Here is an 18890-nt window from a genome sequence, read left to right on the forward strand (position 1 = left end):
TCCTGGCCCATCTGCAGACTGACTCACCACTGATTTGCCGCAGCCTGGCTCCTCATGTCTGTCCAGCAGCACACGCACACCAGGGATGCCCTGCCAGCATCTCACCTCACCTGGGAGGGACAGAGCTGGGAATTGCAGCTGGGCTGGCACAAGACCATTCCCCACAGGAAGCTGCCAGTGGGGTGAGGAGGGTTTAGCCGCGTCGTTCACATTGTCTTTGATGGCAACTCCGTGACCAAGCCCCAGTCCTGTCAGCACATCCCTAAGATGGCTAGGCACTGCCCTGGCATTTGTGGGGGGGGTGTTGGACACCAGGTGTCGGGTACACACCACATAGAGCTAGCTGGAAGGTACAGGGTCCAGTGAGGACAGGTTTGCGCTGCATCGCACCGGGGGGAGGAGGGGACGCTGCTTTCCCAAGCTCCTGCACTCCCAACTGTACACACCCATCGCATGCACAATGAGTGCTCGTTACCCCACTTTACCAGCCTCAGCTGGTTTCTGATTGGCTTACACCCCACACAGAACTTTCCCCACTGCTTACATCACCATAGAATCTGGCCCCATCTTTGTTAAGGAAATATGAACCTTATTCTATTTCCACTAAGACCCCTTTGCACCACACTGGCAGTGCGAAGGGGCTTTAAAGTGGGTACAAATGCCACATACAGTGGCAGAGCCACATAGAAGGGCCTGGGTGTGAATGAGAATCAGGCCCCCTTCTTGTTACCTTCTCGCTCTTCACTCTGTCTCAGCCCCTGCAGAGCAAATTTGCTGTGGAAAGATCTTGAGATAAATATTTATGAGCTGACATTTAGGTTTTGCATTAAAATCTGCTCCAGCAAAGGCCAGCCCGCACCCGGACTTGGGTTTTGCTGAGTTCAGGTGAAAGCAGAAATCAAAGACTGAACCGACTCAGATGTGGGGGCTTGTGACAGTTCGGCTGATGATCCAAAGTGAAAAGCAACAGCGTGTCACGAACAGAAATTTCTGCTGCAGTAGTTAAGAGGGGAGCTGACTCACCCACCCCCACACATACCTTTCAGTAGCTTTGCACTTCGCATCCCTTAGGGAAGCCGGAATGCAGCAGCAAAACATCTGTCGGCAGACAGGCTTATTCCACTAACGAGCTGTTCGCTGCTAGACATCTGTTGACTCAAACTCTTTCAGGTGCGGTAGGGCTCGGGGCATCACACCTGTGGCCTGGTACAGTTTCAGTTTGGATCACTGCATTCTGTCTCCTTAACTCCCACGCCTCCCTGCCCAGCCCACTCTTTAAATGGGAAGGTGGTATCTCCTTCACTTCCAGCCAGATCCCCAGTGGGTGTAAATCAGTCAATGGAGTGACAGGTGAGGAACTGGTGTGGCGTAGTGATGTGGCGTAGTGATGTGGTGTGGCTACTAAACAGCTGCCATGCTCAACCCCAGAGGCGGGTGCATTTCAGTGGCTGGCAAAGCAATGCCTGTATACACATTTGTAATGCACTCTGGTGTCCTTCCGGATGAATGGCGAGCTATAGCTCTAAGTCCTTTACGCACAATAATAATTTTTAAGCAGGCCAAGGCAAGACTGCCTGTTGCAGATGCATGTGAGGATGCTAGATACTGCGGTATATTGAGAGATGTTACACTCCATTAACAGTGACGTCCTCTATAAATCTTCTACATTGTGTCTCTGCAACAGCCCATAAAGCCTTGACAAGTGCCTATGTCACACGCTATTGAATGACCTGGTCCAGGCAGGTTTGACCCCTGTTAGTTCAGTATGTAGCAGGTGTGCGTGGGAGAGGAGAGCTCCCACACCCGGTACTGGCCCATCATTGCCCATGGTCCTGGGTCAGGATGCCCTCCTCACCTTAGAAGCCGTGGGATAAAGACGTGCAGAGATAAAGCCACTGTTGGACCAGTGGCTCTGTAGTTACCCAGAATCCAGCCCTCAAAGGTGCTCAGTGACTTCCCCAAAACTCTCTTGGAAAGAGCCAGAAGGCTTTCTCCAGCCAGTAAGCACATCTCCAACAGGTGAATGACAGGGTTTTCGTTCGCCAACAATTCCATCCAAATCAGGGGGGAAATCTGTTTGGGGGTCGAACCGAAAATGGAATTTTTCCCCCTTTTTTGTGTGTGTTTTTTTTGGGAAATTCCAAAAGTAAAAACCCCAGCAGTTACTTTGATCAGATATTAAACGTTCAGGTTTGATTTGGGGACACATTGAGATTTGTTTTTGCAACCATCAATCAAAGGAACTTTCCAAGAGTCATTTTGAACCAAAAAATGGAAACAAATGTTGCAATGGAACATTCAGATTGGGGGGGGGGGGTTTAAAATAAACCATTTGACACAAATTCACCGACTGGTTCAGGGTTGCCGAATCTGTTTTCTTGCCAAAAACAAAAAAAAAAGTTTGGGCCCAAATAATGTTGCCCCGCTCCAGTGTCTGAGGGGAGGACGTGCTTCCCAGGTCCCACTGGCTGATTCTCCCTGAAAGAGAGAGCGGTAATTCTGAAGCAAGAAGCCAGCTGGCCCTTTTTCTCTCAGGGTAGCAGCCTTGGGGCTGAGGCTGCAACTGGGGAGAACCAGCCCCGCTTCTTAAAGAAGATGGGGCATTAAGAGCATTCCCCCACCAGGCAGCTTCTTCCGCCCCCCATGACAGGAGACCAGCAAGCGCACAAGACAAATCTTGGCCCCGTGGCAAGTTTATTCCCTCCAGTGTCCTCAGCACATTTGCCAATTCCCAAAGCAAATCTGTGTTGCAATAGCTGCATGAGGGTTACCCTAGCAATGGGCGAATGTGGACAGGTTCGCAGTTTGTGCTTGGTCCTGACATTAGCCAAAACTCCTCGAAGATGCTGGAGTCTGCTGGAAAGAGCAGCCCTGGATGGAAAGACCCCGAAAACAGCCACGGGCTCAGGCATTTCAGTTCTGGTCCCACATGGGAATGACCATGAAAACAGCCGATGCCAAGGAGCTTCGGATCCCGGCTGGCTCCAGGGAAGGTGAAGATGGTAAAACCTACCGGTCAGTGCCCATTACATGTCCCTCCCTGAACGAGATCTTGCTCCAGAGTCTGACTGTAGCTCAACCTGTCGAGACTTGTGCTTTCAGCTCTGGAGGTCCCTGGGTCAATCTGTGCTTTGTTGGCCAAACACGGCAATGGAGGGGTAAGAACATTACCCAGACGTTTCCGTGCCGCCAACAAACTGCACTTGAAGTTTGGTCCAGAACAGGGAAGCTAACAGAGAAGACAGGCTGGGAGAGGGAAAAAGAGACCACAGGAAAAGGAAACATTTGTTAACAGCCCAGGGGAGCACACTCGCATGTCAGCCAAGCCCCTGGCTTTGCTGCGGGGGTCCCTCCGAGAAACAATCCCCAGAGCTCCGAGGGGAGAGCACCCTCGACGCATGCTGCTCTAAATCCTAGCATGCCCCCCTCACGGCACGGAGCTGCCCTTACCTTGGTCACAGCCATGGCACTGGCGTGTCCCCAGATCTCAATCAGCTGCTGGCGACCAAATCTGTAATCTTCCAGCAGCTCCTTCTCGATGGCTTCCGCCTCCACGCGGCTGCAAGGCAAGAAGCAGAGGGGCTGTGAGGATGCTGGTGGGATCCCCCATGCTGCAGCTTGTTATTGCACCTGCATGCTCAGGCCGAGACTTTCCAAAGCGGCTGCCTGAAGCCAGATTCCTAGGTCCATGCGACCGGCTTTCGGCACATGCCAATCAGCCAGGAGCCCCCACTGGAGTCTACACCAGCCACTGGTCGCTTGCCACTTTGCATGCGAGGCCTGTGTGTGACATGGGGCCCACCAAGCACCAGCCTAGGTAAAAATGATCCTGCTAGTGAGTTGCCTCAAAAGATTTCCTCTTGCAACTAATCTCCAGCCCCGCTGGCTTTCCCTTGTGCTGGGTAACATCACAGCCCGACTCCCCGCTGCACCGACAGGGCAGTATTTTGTGGAGGAAGGGAATAAGTGGCTCCATATCCCAGACCTCAGTAATGCTCCCCATTGCCCCCTTCCCACCTGGCTGCCACTCGTTCAAGAATCAGACCTTCCCCTGGATCCTTCTGGGAGAGCTCTCATCGCTCGTTTGCCAAATCCAGGTTTGGAGGGACCTGAGCTCCCACAAGTACCTGGCAGGGTTAATCTGGGCTCGGCTGTATCGAAAGGAATTTTTCCTCCAGGGCAGATTGGAGAGGCCCTAGAGGTTTTTCGCCTTCCTCTGTAGCATGGGGCATGGCTGACTTGAGGGAGGCTTCTCTGCTCCTTGAAGTCTTTAAACCATGATTTAAGGACTTCAATAGCTCAGACATGGGTGAGGTTTTTCATAGGAGTGGGTGGGTGAGATTCTGTGGCCTGAGCTGTGCAGGAGGTCGGACTAGATGATCAGAATGGTTCCTTCTGACCTTAGTATCTATGAATCTATGAAAGGCAGAGCTGTGCACCCCTGGACCTTCTCTGCACCTGGCCCTGGCCACCTGTTTGTGGTACCGCGGTGGGAGAACACGGAAATCTGCGTGCCGAGGAATCTGCAAGTTGCAAAAAGCTAAACAACGCGTCACTTGTTCATTCACGAGTGATCCCAGAATGCTGGCTTTGGAATTGGACAATGATTGTTCACATCTGCTGGGTCACCTGACTGCAGGAAAAGAAAAGCAGGTGCTGCTTTCAGGACAGTGCCATTTCGTTTGTTATGAATGTAGAATGGGACATTTAATTCACTGCAATGGCCACCAGACCGGGTTCTTTGGGGACGAGGCACCGGGACCCTGGGGTCACTGTCAAAGTCAGACTCGGTGCACGCTGGGAAGTGGGGGGAGTCGTATTCATTCACACCAAGGATCCAGTTCTTCACTACCATGCATACTGCATGTCATTGTCCCAGCACAGAGTGGGCATGTGAACGGTTACCATTCTGAGCTGGTAGCATTTCACGCTCACTTTGCACGGCGGTCAATGGCAAAAAGTGTGCAAGGCAACAGGGAGTTTTTAAAAATATGTATCTATTTCTGTTTGTTAAACAGCTGCCACCACCCACCCCCAGAGGTGGCTGCCTTACTGTAGTGGGTGATCCTTGTATATCAGCCACCATTCACATATACTGCTACTACTCAGCACCTTCCACTTGCAAATCATTTTACGAGCCACACAACACCCTTATGAAGTAGCCAAGTACCATCCCCGCTTTATCAACGGGGAAACTGAGACAGAGAGGGCGTCTTAAAGCCACACATGTTGTTAGTGGCAGAAGAGGCAATGCCAGAACTTTTTCACCACAGCGGCAGCTTGGCTCTGGTCCACCAGGAGGGCTCCCCGCTCTGGGTGTTGCAACCCGGCGCAAGGGGTTTCAACACCACTCAAGTCTGGCTCAGCGGCCCCTCCATCAAGGAGCCACTGGCCCAAACCTGAGCAGAGCTGAGACCCCACAATGCCAGTTATGCCACTCGGTTTGGGGGCCCACTCAAACAAGGCAGCTGGGGCAAACTGCTCTGGGCAGCCCTATCCCCACCCATCGGCACCCATGCCAATGATATGCACTGTGCGTAATGCGCATATGGCCACAGGCACCACTGAGCAGAAGAGCCGGGATTGGAACCCCTGCCATTCTAGCGCCCAGCCTCCTGCTCAAACCACAAGCCCACAATTGTCTCCCAAATAAAATCACAAACTCAGACAGTTAATTAGGCTCCTGGAAAACCAGGCACAAGGGATGCAGCTTCAGTGTGAAACGTCCTTGCTTTCAGTCAGCTTCCAGACCGGTTATTTAAATGTAGCCCTGAGTACTTAATGTGCATCCAAGGCCCCCCCAGACTTCTATATTCTGCATACTCCACACCGCGTGTTACTGGTGATGCGAGGCCCCTCAGATTCCGCTGGTTTAGAAACAGAAATATTTCTAGCGGGCAAGAGGCCCAACCTCACTGCTGGAAAGTGCCCGGGGGTTTCTGAGCTCCAGCTCCAGCAGGTTGGGTTTATGGTGATTATTCACAGGACAGTAGCCCCTAGGCACGGTCTGAGATCAGAGGCCCATTGCAACCCAGACCAGGCCGACCAAGGAAGGGTCGTTATCTGAACTGAGTGACTGATCCAAGCTCACGCACGGAGCCAGTGGCACAGCTGGGAATTGCCCCCAGGGCTCTAGGGTCCCAACCCAGTGCCTTCTCTCCCATAAGCTGCCTTCTCTGAAGCTGATGAGACCGTTCCAGCTCCCTGGGGCAGGGAGGGTACGTGCTCAGACACTAGACAGCCCGGAATGAGCGAGGCCAGGGCAGCGTCTCACCCACGCACAGCGCCCAGGTAAACTGAGGATATGCCTGTCTGTTCATGCAGATCCTGGGCCTCCCCCGGCTTAAACTCTGTCCTGAAGGTCACCAAACCTGGGCTCAGACAGACAGCAGGGAGGTGGGGAATTCCACAGGCCCCGGCTTTCATCCCAGCATGCCTGGGGCAGGACCCCAGCCACTTCTTTGAGATCAATGGCAAGAGCTCTCCAGCTTATTTCACGGGCCATCACGGGGCCTAGGAGAAGAGGTCTGTGATACAGCCATCTGCCAGCCCTCCTGAACCAGGATCTTGCCTGCCCCTGCTGCGCGTCAGAAGCCGGTGAAGCACCGGGCGGTAATGTGCTCTTGGCGGCCAGACTCACGAGGAAGACGGGCAGCACCACGGAGCCACAAACACCAGGGCCTTTGAAAACTTCCCAAGCTATTCTCTCGGGCGCTTGGTGGGTTTGGAGCCGGAGGCTTTGTTCTGGCCTGGTTTTAGTTTCTACCCTGGCCCAAAAGATTCCTGTGGCCCAAACCCCCTGTAGAAAGCAGCGTCTTGTGTAACTTGGGCTCACACCCTGTGGCTCTGCCCCCTCTAATGGCTAGTCGACAGGCAGCACTTTTTGAGCCGGCTGATGCCCTGAACTAAGGGTGCGCCCTGAGCCAGGGGTTCGAGCCCAGCCAACGCCCCTTCCCCTAGCAAAGAGGATTCAGAGTCAGCAGTTTTCTAGATCATTAAGTTCACTGTAAGTTTTGCTATTTGACAAAACGTCTGCAAGGCTGAGCTGATTCCAGCCCTCTGAAATAGGTGACATCCCTGCGTGCCTCCACAGCGAGCTGCTGCTGCCGAGCAGAAGGGGCCCGGTCGTGACATTTCCACCATCTGTTTAATCGGCATCAAAATAGCCAACAGCAGCCTCTGCACACTTGCCGAATCGGGCCCGGAGCCTGGTGCACGTCCCGCGGTGCCAGCACGCCCGGCTAAACCTCACAGCGGATTGTCAGGGCCTGCAAACACCTGGCTGCTTTGGCCTGGCTCCACCTGCGCTCTGGAGCCACGGAATGGTGGCAGTCGAGATCGGAGGCTGCCCCTCTTCTCCGGCGGCAGCTGCTCGGGGACTCGTCTTTCTGGTTCGGACAGGAATCCGTCCCGTTCTCAAATACGGCTACCGAGCGCGGCTGCAGCCACACCCAGCTCATTGCCGCCCCCAGAGCCAGCAACTTGAGAAGCCATAAAGGAGCCAGCACCAGGCTCTCCCTCCTTGGAGCTAAACTGAAACTGATAGATCAGGGTCTTTTGACCTACAGAGCAGTCCCACCTGAAGCCCCCCACCCTGTGGCAGCAAGCGGCACTGCCCACTGTAGTACATCAGCCACGGGCACAGGGTTTTATTATTTATGATTTGTATTATTGTAGCAGCCCCTAATGTAAACAGGCTCCATTTTAGAACAACATCCACCTGCAGGTTCCCAGATGTTCTGATTCCAGGCAGGGATTTATGCATCCGGACGGCTGGGTGTTTATCCGAGTCCAAACCCCCCTGTTCTCTTTGAGACTCACCCATCCCAGCCACCTTCCGTTTTCTGGTATAGCACAAAGTCAATTCAATGTCCATCTGTTTGCATTTGGAAAGATGCACCAAAGTCAATGGCAGCACCGGATCCGGGGTCAATGCTGAATAGCCTCTGAAAGCCCAGATTCTCTTGGCCTGCTCCAGCCACTTTGCAGCACTCAGGCATAGAGGCATCAAGTGGCGTAGCTGGTTCCTTGGCCAGCTGCCCCCTCACACTCGGTGGAGTGCAGCGCCCCTGAAGGACTCGAATTCACAGCTGATGTAAGGTCCCCTAGAGACCATGGCCAGCTGGTGTATGTGACAGGGGCCGGAGGACATGACTTGATGGTGATGGGCTGGAGCTTCCACAGATGCACCATGCGAAACAAGGCCGAGCTGCACTGAGCATATCTTAGGGCAAGAAGAGAGCATCTGGGCCAAAGAACTTAGTCAACAATCCTAGCCACACACAGACACACACCCCATGGCTGCAGCTGGAACTTTATTGCAAAGGTCAGCATGCTTTGGCTTATTGGGCCAGCTAGCTGAGAAGTGAATGACGGTCACGAAATAGTGTTTGAAACCCAGAGAAAGCTGGAAGCTGCCAACAGCATGATCAGAGCTCTAGCGAGCACGTCCTCTAACGAAATTTGGTGATGCAGTAGGATGCGAGCTAATTATCGCACACAAGAGACTAATGACATGCTGCACTCCTCGCTAAATTTATGCATAAAATTAGTGGCTTTCACTGCAGCTCATCCCTGGATATAGATTTGCTTGATGAATTTGGGACAGCCAAGCTGAAATGAGTTTCTGAAATTCCTTCCCTCTGCGTTTTGATGGGATTCCCTATAGCGAGGTTTAAACATGCATCTACTAGCCAGCCCCACAGCTGGTATGAACTGGTGAAATCAGTGGAGCTACAACTGGTTTCATGGACCCCAGGCCTCAGTGACAAAGGTTGGATCACAATTAAAGAGCGAAGGATACAGGCAGCAATTCAGATGCACTTTGCCATTCTACTCCAATATTCCAAGAGACAACGCGCTACTGACACAACTCATTGCTCAAAACCTACTTCCGGAATTAAGTCCCCATTGTGTGTAGCACTGAGAGGCCCTGGTAATTGCTTCAGAAAGATGCCATGAGTAACGGCAATTCTTGTTGTTAGACTAGATGGTACCCAGGCGTAACAGTAATAACACAGCTTCATAGGCAAAGTGGAAGTGTTCTTTTAGCATTAATTTGCTGCTAACAACCTGATGCTTAAAGTCAATTCAGACATTTCTTAGTTCCAAACTCATAGCTTCTTGGAATTTAATTATAAGCCAAAACAACAGATGGGCAAAAGGGTTTCCTCCAGCAGCTGATGTTCGAGCGCAATTCCCCAAATTCATCTACAACAGGAAATTGCAGAAGTTCCCTCTTATGTAACAGACAGGCAGGCGATGCCCAACATGGGTGCCATTCAGAAGTAACTCCGCTGAACATAATGGTATTAGATCAGCGTACACGAGAGCAGAGGATTATCATCGCCAGTTGCATATGCTACAGGAGCCCCCGGAAGTCCCTGATCAACAGACAGCCAGAGTCCCGAAGACACATGGAGTGGGAGGAGAAAGAACAGTATGGAGAAAGGCAGTGACTCCGCCCGGGGTCACTGCTCGGAACAGCACCAAGCTCCACAGCATCATAATCCTCAGATCTCATCTAGCGCTTTTCAGCCACGGATTGCCCCCATTTTACAGATGGAAAACTAAGGCGCAGAGAGGCAACGTGACTAGCCCAGTGCCAATATCTCAGTGGCAGAGCCAGGACCAGACCCCAGCTCGGCTAAGGCCCAGCCCCTAGGAGGCTGCATCAGGCCTGCCCTGTTCTCCCATCTCTCTTCCTTCAGAGGCTCACCGGGTTCCTGCTGATGGATGGCTCAAGAAAGGAAGAGCATTTTCCTAGTCCTTTGGTGCCCCCTAGTGAACTCCAGCCCGGGCGAGCTCCCAATACAGAGACCTTGGCCCCTTAGTGGCATTCCTCTAAATCAATGGTTCTCAAACTTTTGTACTGGGGACCCATTTCACACAGCAAACCTCTGTATGCAACCCTGCCCCCCTTATATTTTTAAACATTTAACACTGTTATAAATGCTGGAGGCAAAGCAGGGTTTGGGGTGGAGGCTGACAGCTGGCGACCCCCCGTGTAATAACCTTGTGACCCCCTGAGAGGTCCCGACCCCCACTTTGAGAACCCCTGCTCTAAATCCCAGGTTCGCGGTGCACACACACACACGAAAGGAAATTGAAGGTTTGTATCACACGGGAAAGCTTAGTCCTGGCAAAATGCTCCACAGCCCTGCAGCAAAAAGCAGCCACCTGGAGACCTTCTTCTGCAGGTTCCCTCCACTCCAGGCACTGAAAGCCTGGCTTGAAAAGACACTGGTACCCACAAGCCTCCCTGAGCCCAGCCTCAGCGCTCAGCTCGACACAGCCCAAGGTTCAGTGCATTGGGGAGCATTTTAAAGCGGAGTGGATGAGATGGGGCATCATTCAGCTCTGACAATTCCACACTCAGTCACCCCTGGGTTTTATTTCACAGTCCTTTGTGCCTCCTTTTCGGTTCCAAACACTTGTGCTGAGAACACTCATTGGAGCCCGGAGAAGCAGCCTGGAGTCTCGGAGTCGCATGGCAATTCTACCAGAGGGAAGGAGAATTGGGGTTTACAGCTGATGAGCTAGACTGAGACTAAGGAGCCTTGGGTTCAATTTCCAGCCCTGCCACTGACTCCCCTGGACAGTCACTTGAGCTCCACATGGTGGCTATGGAGCCCTTTGGAAAATCGGAGCCCTTGAAAATCATTTGAAGATTTGGGCTTCAGCTCCCCACCTGTAAAATGGGGACACTGATCCTGGCTTTCTCCACTCCCACTTCTGTCTTGTCTATTTTCTTATATGTATGTACAGTACCTAGCACAATGGGCTCCAAACACAGCTGAGGCCTCTAGATGATACAATCGTACAAATTATAGTAATACTAACTAGCTAGCTAACCTGGGACAAGTCACTTAGCCTCCATGCCTCAGTTTCCCCACCCACAAAAGTGGGATCACTGAGGGTTGAGTCCAAAGAGCTTCAAGATCATTTAGACAAAAGATGTTACGGAAGCCCAAAGCATTAGTTTTTTGTGAAATGAGGAAAAATGAGCAAGGCTAAAAATAGCTGGATTGGTAGATTAGATAGAAGCTATTATCTCTCGCTCCTCCTTGCCAGACTCTTAAATACATTTCCCCATTTCCTCGCCCAGCATTGGGCTCTCTAGAGAGATTAATCTCATTCCATTTAATTCGCACAGGGAATTCAAGAACGGCAGAGCACAGAGGTACCTATCAGCCAGGAGATGAGTGAATGTTTAATGGGTGGGTATTTTGGGATGCTGCATATCAGGAGCTGTAGGGGAGGCAGATATACATATGTAACATTGAAATAATACAGTAAATGCTAAAGTCAATTTTCAATTAGTGTCAGAGCAGCACTGGGAGCTGGGGCGGGAGGGACATCAATATTACAAAAGCTGCACAAAGCATTTGCTTGCCAAAGGTTGATCGGATTCTTCCCCTTCCACCCCTTCTTCAAAGACAGTCGGAGAAAGGCAATTATTTTGGTCATTAATGCTCCGTGTCCCTGTCATTATGGGTATTGTTAACACCTGCGTTTGCACTCACATTCAACAAAAGCCCCTTATTACAGCTCTGGGTGTCTTTAAAAAAAGATTTCCTGCCTCCAAACCAGGGGAACCATGTCCTTAACTCCTGTGGGGAGGGGTCAGGCTGGGGGAAAACCCAGTGGCATTCTCCCAGGCTCCGTCCACCCCTCCAGGTCTACCCACTCCAGGCACCCCACTCCCAGCATAGCATGCAGCCCTTCAGAGCATGGTCAGCCCGCTAGTGTCTTGTGGGCACTGGCAAGCAGAGAAAGAGTTAGCAGCGTTGCCATTTACCTGCCATCATTAGCTTTCAGGGAGCTGATGAGGCAAATGAATGGGAAAGGGATTTAGCTTAACGGACTCCCCCTCCGCCCCACCTTCCAATGGCACTTATTTAACTCCGAGGCCTAATTAACCATGGGGAGAAAAGAGGTTTGTTAAAAAAATCCACACACAGTATTTCCACCCTTCGCCTTCCAGGTGCAAGAACTCACCCCAAAGGCCTTCCGAGTCCTCCAACAAACGCTGCACAGCACGGTCGGCTGTAATGCGTCGCCGCCAAGGGTCGGGGCACTGGGCTCTGTGCCTTTAAGGACTGAGTGCCCCAGACAGCCAGTCTGGACCGGGCGCTGTGAGCTCCTGTTGTCCTCAGCCAGCTGGAGCCGGACACAGCTGAGCTCTTGCAAGGACCTGACTGAGCCCCGAGCAGCACAAGCTGCAGGCCTAGCCAGGAGCGTTAGCCCAAAGGAAATGGCTCCCGCCCCCTGCCAGCCGCTGGAATGCGCCCCACGCCCGGATCCTGTCTCTCTGCTCCACAGAAGGGGCTGGATTTGAAGGGAAATTGCCCCAGCATAGCGTGTGCTCAGGGGGTAGCTGTGGTGGCTGCTCATTGGCGGCCCTGTTTTCATCAAGCTGTTTTTCACACCCGTTTCTCCAGCACTCAGCAGCGTAGCCAGGTGCCTCCAGCGCAGCCCTAGGACCATGGGTGAGGCCCTTCCCCTCGCCCTGCCTTGCCTGGCTGATCTATTTAGAGTGTGAGCAATTAGAGGCAGAGACTGTCTGGCCCTGCGTCTGTGCATCACACCAGGAGTCAGTAGCAGGGTTGGGACTCAAAGCCAGGTCTCATGAGTCCTAGCCTTGTACCTTCTCCACAAGTCCGGCCATCAGGTGGGATCGGGTGCACCGGTGGGGCAGCATCTGAGCTGTCCAGCCCAGTTAGACACGATCATTCCCCCAAGCAAGCATCCACTGACCAGGATTCTGCTGAGCTGCCAAAACCCCTTTGAAGGGCAGGGCGGAGTAACTTAGGGCACAAAGGTTTTAAAGTCCTGTCCATCAGTCGAGCAGCTTGGACTGCTAATCCCCTACTGATAGGCCTTGCCTTTGCATGCATGAATCTAGTAGCAACGGGGATGTGAAATGGCACAAACTGAAACTTCAAATCCCCCTCCCAGAGGCCACATTTGGACGTTCTGTCTTTCCCCCCACAAGTTTGAGTTCTTCAAACCCCTTTAGAATCCTCCTCCCTGCTGTTTGGAGAAGAGAAGGATAAACTCGTTAGAGGCGCTGGTGCAAACGCATTGCGTTGTGTTGTTTTTTTAAGGCTGTCAGTTTCAGAACACCCACTAATAGTTGCTGTGGAAACTGACACAAAGGATATGTTAATGGTGGAACTGCACTTTCAGGTCACTCTTTGTAGCAAGGGGGTGTGTGAGCGAGTGAGAGAGAGAGACTTCTGGGGAAATTCATTAGCACAAGGGAAGAAACACTCACAATAATTTATACCCCCATTTACTCCCTGTTGGTCACTGTTGTTCTTTGAATGTAAGTAACTTCTCCTAGCAAAAGAAAACACAGGGTTGGGAGAAAATGTGTTTGACGGATTCCAAATGCCAAACTGCAGCCCAGTTCAAGGAGGGCTGACAACAGGTCTAAACTGCCACCGTTCTCACTGGAAAAGGTTTCTAGACGCTTAGCGACAACAGAAATGGGTTTTTTTAAAGTCAGTGACGGTTTTCAGAGTTCCCGGCCAGCCTGGTTACAGGGAAAAGCTTGACAACATGGCCTTTAAAGGCTGAAAGGCCAGAAGGCAAATAAACAACCCAACATGTGTTCTTTTAAAAATCTCATAACCCTTAAGCCAAATCTCACACACTCATGAATGTCGCCTAGATTCAAACACCGCCCTCCCTCCAAACATCAGGGGGGCCTGGCTGTTGGAAATGCAGAACAGCCACAGCTCTAGCCGACACCAATGGAAACTGAACTGAAAAAGAAAAAAAAAAACACCTGACCTGTGTTGTGCAAACTCTGGAGAAGCAGGGGGGCAATATGGTATTATACTGGCCCCAGCTAAGTAAAAGGCTCCAAAAAAGCAAACCAAGGCAGCGCTTCATTTGTGCCAGGGCTGAGCCCCAGCACCTCTGGGCTTGCTGCCTCAATTATGAAAGTTAAAAAGATGGGTGGAGCCCCAGCGCCTCTTTCATTACAAATTAAGCCCTGAAGCGAGGCGCATTCCACCCTGGGGTTACAGCCAACCGAGCGGCAGGAGTGCAAAGCCCGAGGGTTGATGCGCCTGATGCTAGTGGACATTGATTGGCACAGACTCCGCTCACGCTGGGTTCGAACCACTTTGCCAGCCTAGATCCCCTGAGCTGAAAGTGCACCGGGGCCAGGCTCAGCGAGAGCCGCCCGCCGGAGGTGCTGTCCATCCGTCAGGCTGCTTTGCACATGCAGAGGCAGCTGCCAGCCCAGTGGCAACCATCTTACAGGAGACATGGAGACAGGCTCCATCCTCTGGAAGCAGAGCACAGGTCTAAGGGCTGAACTGCCACCTGGGACATATTAATGATTAATCGGCTCCCAGAACAGGCAATGGAAATGGAGACTCCCGAGGGTCCAAAAACAGTTTAACCCTGGATGACCAGCATGCAAGCAAAGCAGCCAGCCCGCCCCTCCCTGCTGCCCTCTGCCCTCAGTGGGACGGGGAGATGTCTGGACCCACCCCAGGGAGGATTGGGCCTGAGAGCCCAGCAGGAACCTTTCGTAATGCCAGAAATGTAGATGTCGGGAGGCCTTTGGGGGAGGGGGAGATGGACGCAGCACAAATGCAAAGGGCACGAGCAGGGCCCCTCTCCCACCGCCGCCTCCACAGGGTGGATTCAGGGGCAGCCGGGGGGGGGGCCCTGCAATTCTATACCCAGGGTTTGAGAGATACCAGTTAAAAATAGGTTTCAGAGTAGCAGCCGTGTAAGTCTGTATTCGCAAAAAGAAAAGGAGGACTTGTGGCACCTTAGAGACTAACAAATTTATTTGAGCATAAGCTTTCGTGAGTCTCTAGTTAGTCTCTAAGGTGCCTTTTCTTTTTTCAGTTGAAAATAAGCCCTCTATTTTAACCCTCAGCCCCGGGCGACTGGGGATCCGCATCCCGGCATTACTCTGCCAGGACCCTGCCCCCCATGGCGTTCCCGTCTGCCTCACCCCATCCCCCACAGTGCTCCCCGTCACAAACCGAGCCCCCCCCGACACACGCTCTGACCCCAGCCCTGGGCAAGGATATGTGGGAGCAGCCTGGGTGTTGTCACGGTAAGAGCTGGGGGGCTCTTAGTTCAACCCCCAGAACCCTGCCCCCCAGCCAGCCTGTCTCTGCTCCCTCACTGACAAGGAGGGAGCTGGGTGGGCGCCCACCAGCAAACACGCCGGCTGAATCCATGGATACCCGGGAAGCAGTTTCCGTAGCAACGGCAGCAGCTCCAGCTCTGAGCCCCTCCTCCACCCCCAGGAGGCTGAGGGAGGTCGGGGCTGACCAGCCCTGAATGTGGTGGGCACCAGGCCTTGCGCTGGCATTAACCCCATGGCACTGGGGAGCTGCGTGGTTCTTCCTGAGGCTAAGGGTTGGGGCCAGAGCAAAGGCAGGAGCTCAGGGATTTCTGGACTCTCAAGGGCCCTTTTGCCTGGGCTAAATTCACTCTCCCTGCACATCAGAGCACCTGCCAGGGGGACGGTCCCCACCAAGGTGGACTAAAATATCCAGTGCAACATCTCATAGGGCTGGGGAGGGGAACGGTGGGAGATCAGCCCCAGGAAAATCCTTGAGGGGAGAGGGAATCCACAGGGGGGCAGGACCATGTCTGCAGACACCCCAGGGGCCAGCACTATCCATTTTCCCAGTCCCCAGAAGAGTGGGCCCAGCAGCAACGGGGAAGTATCAAGGCAGAACTGGCCGCGCCAAGCATCAATTGATCTCGGCAACATTTAGGGCCATGACCGGGAGCAGGCAGAGGGATGATCAAAGCCATCAAGATTTTAAGCAGCTCCGTGGCTGGCAGCCAAAGGCAGCTCAAGAGCTGACGAAGGGCTCCATCGGGGATGCCCCCCCTGATTCCAAGTCCATCTGCAGGGACGGCTCCGGCAGCCACACCCCAGCTGGCTCAGCAGTTCGCCCCCCCCCCCCCCCCCCGGTGACTCACTGCCTCAGAGCACTGATCAGAATGGAAGTAACACCACGGCAGGGCGCCAGGATTCAGGGTAAGGCTGATGCCCTCAATCCTGAGCCACCCTCCAGCTATCCAGCCCTAGGCCTCCGAATGCCTCCGCTCCCAGCGGCAGCCACGGACAGGTTTCTCTTCCAGCTAAGCCCGGGTTTGCCTCTCACAGCGAACTCCCCTTCACATCCATCCATCTCCCCTCAATCGCTTTTTAATTTTGTAATTACAGCTAAACTCATTGCAATTATCTGGGAAGCTGCACTGCCTCCAGCTGCAGGCAGCAGCGCCAAGCTGCCGAGATGCTCCCACATGGAGTCACCCTTATCCCTCATCCCTGGCGCAGACGGGGGCTATGGGCTGCCCTGGCTGCTTCCCAGCCTCTGTGCTCAGGTCAGAGGTCCAGCATGGTCCCCAGGCCTTGACTCAGGCAGGGGAAGCTGTGCAGACACTGGCCCAGCCCCCTGGTTCAGTGAATAATGAAGGATTCGGTCTCCAGCCAGAACCTTCCACATCCATTGCCCACACGGTCACCTGAGCTGGAGCTCCCAGCATCTCTGCAAACCCCCTTAGGGTCCCGGCCCCCAAACCTTGGGCTGGACCAACACAAGGCACTTTTGCTGGGGTAGCATGGTTGGTTAGGGGGTTGACTGGTGACATTTCTAACCCAGCAAGAGCCCCAGTGCAGGCGCCGTGAGACCCACCCAGAAGTGCTTTCACAAGGATCGCATATTTTGCTCAGGGAACTGGTACAAAAGCCCTGGTTTTTTTTGCCAGTATAAGCTGCATTTACACCAGGAGAATGTGCTGGTATAGCTACACTGAAATAACTGCTCCAGCCACTCTTCTTTAGTACTGACCCGGCTTAAGTCTCTCACACCACAAACAGCATTAAATGGCTCTTCAATCCTGACCCGCAGCCCCTGGTTTCCCTGTTCCCAACCTAGGGCTCCCTACTCTTGCACTCAGAGGAGGCTGGCAAAGAGCTTTGTTTATAATGCAGACACATTTCCACCACGCACAGAGCAGAGAGGGCCCCCAAGAAGTCATGGTAATTATGGCCTGAGCCTGTTGATTAGATCCACCCTGATTAATCACACAGTTCTACCATGCCAATGTCCTGGTGCCAGGGGCCTCAGGAGAACAGAGCTGCAAGGAGCGGGAGCGACTGCTCAAGATGCTCATTCTGTCATCGCCCCAGGATGGTTCAGCATGTGCTCACGCTTGGAGAAGCCCTGATGTGTGGGGAGAGACTTTCCCCTGCACTGCACCTGCTGGGGGCCTGCTCAGCTCTGACGTGCCTCAGCCAGGAACCCAGTACCACCAGGGGGGCCCCCAACCTGGCACTAAAGGGACCTTTGCACCTGATCACACCCATAGCAGGAGCAGAGCATCTGGAAATGGCTGCTGAGCGGTTCTGCCTCTGCCCAGGTTCCCCCCAACCCCGTCTGTACCTTGGACAGTTCCCAGAGCTATTCCGTCCACTAGCAAGGCCCATCAGCCAAGGAAGAAGAGAAGCCCGAGAGGCCCAGAGGAGAGAAGGTGCCACCTGCACTCAGTGCTCCCTGGAATCCATGTGAGGTAACTAACAGCTGGCGAGTACATGTGCGGTGAAGTTCGTCCCATCACAACCCCTCGCTGGCCACAGCTCTGTGCGTGCTGAGATGAAGCATTATAGGGGGAAGCTGCATTCTTCGGAAGCACCAGTTAGCAGCTGACAGAGCAGACTGATGCCAAGACAGATGGAGCAGGTGGCTGAGACTGCTGGGAAGGCCCAATGTGCCATCAGCCTAAGCTGTTGTTTAGTGTGTGTATTATAGTCGCCCCATCTGAGATCAGGGCCCTGCTATGCCAGACGCTGCTCAGACAGTGAGCGGCAGTCTCTGCCCCAAAGAGCTCACCGTCGGAAAAGACGGAGTGGAAGGGGACACTGAGATGCCAGGAGGGGAAGGGACATACTCAGGGTCACCCAGAAGGTCAGTAGCAGAGCTGGGAATAGAACCCCGGGCCCTCGAGCCCCAGGCCAGCAGCCCTAACCCCTAAGCCACACTGCCTCCACCCTTTCTGCATCTCCTCTCATGCGTACTGTCCCTGCTAGCACCATGGAAACAGCATCCCTGCCCCTAGGGTGCCACTTGCCCCCACTGGGTGAGGCCAGGGTCCTGTCTCGAGAGCACTGGGGTATCACCTTCCAGTGCAGCCAGCTGGGAGGCCGAAGAGGCAGCTGCAGGTCCAAAGCTTTCCTAAGGGCTGAGGCCACCCTAATGAGGGTTCCCTGCAGCCCCACCCGCAAGGACTTGGGCCCCCGTTCAACCCTCCCTGTGCCGCCAGGTCTGGAGAGGACGCAGCCCACGCTCCCCCAGCCCCATCTGCTGCAGGGACACTGGATTCTTCTCCCCAAGCTGCAGCCTCTGTAGGGGGAGGTCACCCTCCTCCTGAGCATCTGGCCATGGGCCATGCAGGAGCCACTGGCCTGGGTGGATGGAGCAGTGTTCGAGGCCCCTCTCAGGAGGAAGCTGCCCCACCCCAGCAGACAGAACAGGACCAGCGGGGGTAGAGCCTGGGGAAGGGACCAATCAGAGCCAGGACAGCGATGTCTCTCAGCCCCTGCTACGAGTCCAGATGGGGCATGACCCCAGCATACAGCGGGTCCCCCCACCTGCCCCGGGGCAACCTGCAGGAGTCACCCAGGAGGGGTGCAGCGGGTATCTAAGCAGGGCCCTGGCCCAGCTGGGGATACTCCAGCTCCAGGAGCAGCTTTCTCCGAGTGCTGGGAGTGGAAGAAGGCAGGCTCAGGGTCCCATTTCCAGGAGTGCTTGGCAGGTGGGTCCTCCCACAGGGCAGGGTGATGCCAGCTGGCCCATCCCAGTAATCCTGGCTTTGACAAGATGCTCTGAGTT

The 18890-nt window shown here is 53.8% G+C and overlaps 1 protein-coding gene across 2 annotated transcripts in view; it reads right to left on the reverse strand.

Annotated features, from left to right (window-relative positions):
* The window catches only part of YJEFN3 (YjeF N-terminal domain containing 3), a 47771-nt gene that overhangs the window by 25453 nt on the left and 3428 nt on the right, over positions 1–18890 (reverse strand). For both annotated transcript variants that reach the window (XM_038383930.2, XM_038383929.2), the window contains exon 3: positions 3451–3559. In XM_038383930.2, the coding sequence (XP_038239858.1) occupies positions 3451–3559 (109 nt within the window). The remainder of the gene's footprint in view (positions 1–3450; positions 3560–18890) is intronic.

This window comes from Dermochelys coriacea, chromosome 25 (genome assembly GCF_009764565.3).
Source record: "Dermochelys coriacea isolate rDerCor1 chromosome 25, rDerCor1.pri.v4, whole genome shotgun sequence".
In the NCBI taxonomy this organism is placed as follows: Eukaryota; Metazoa; Chordata; order Testudines; family Dermochelyidae; genus Dermochelys; species Dermochelys coriacea.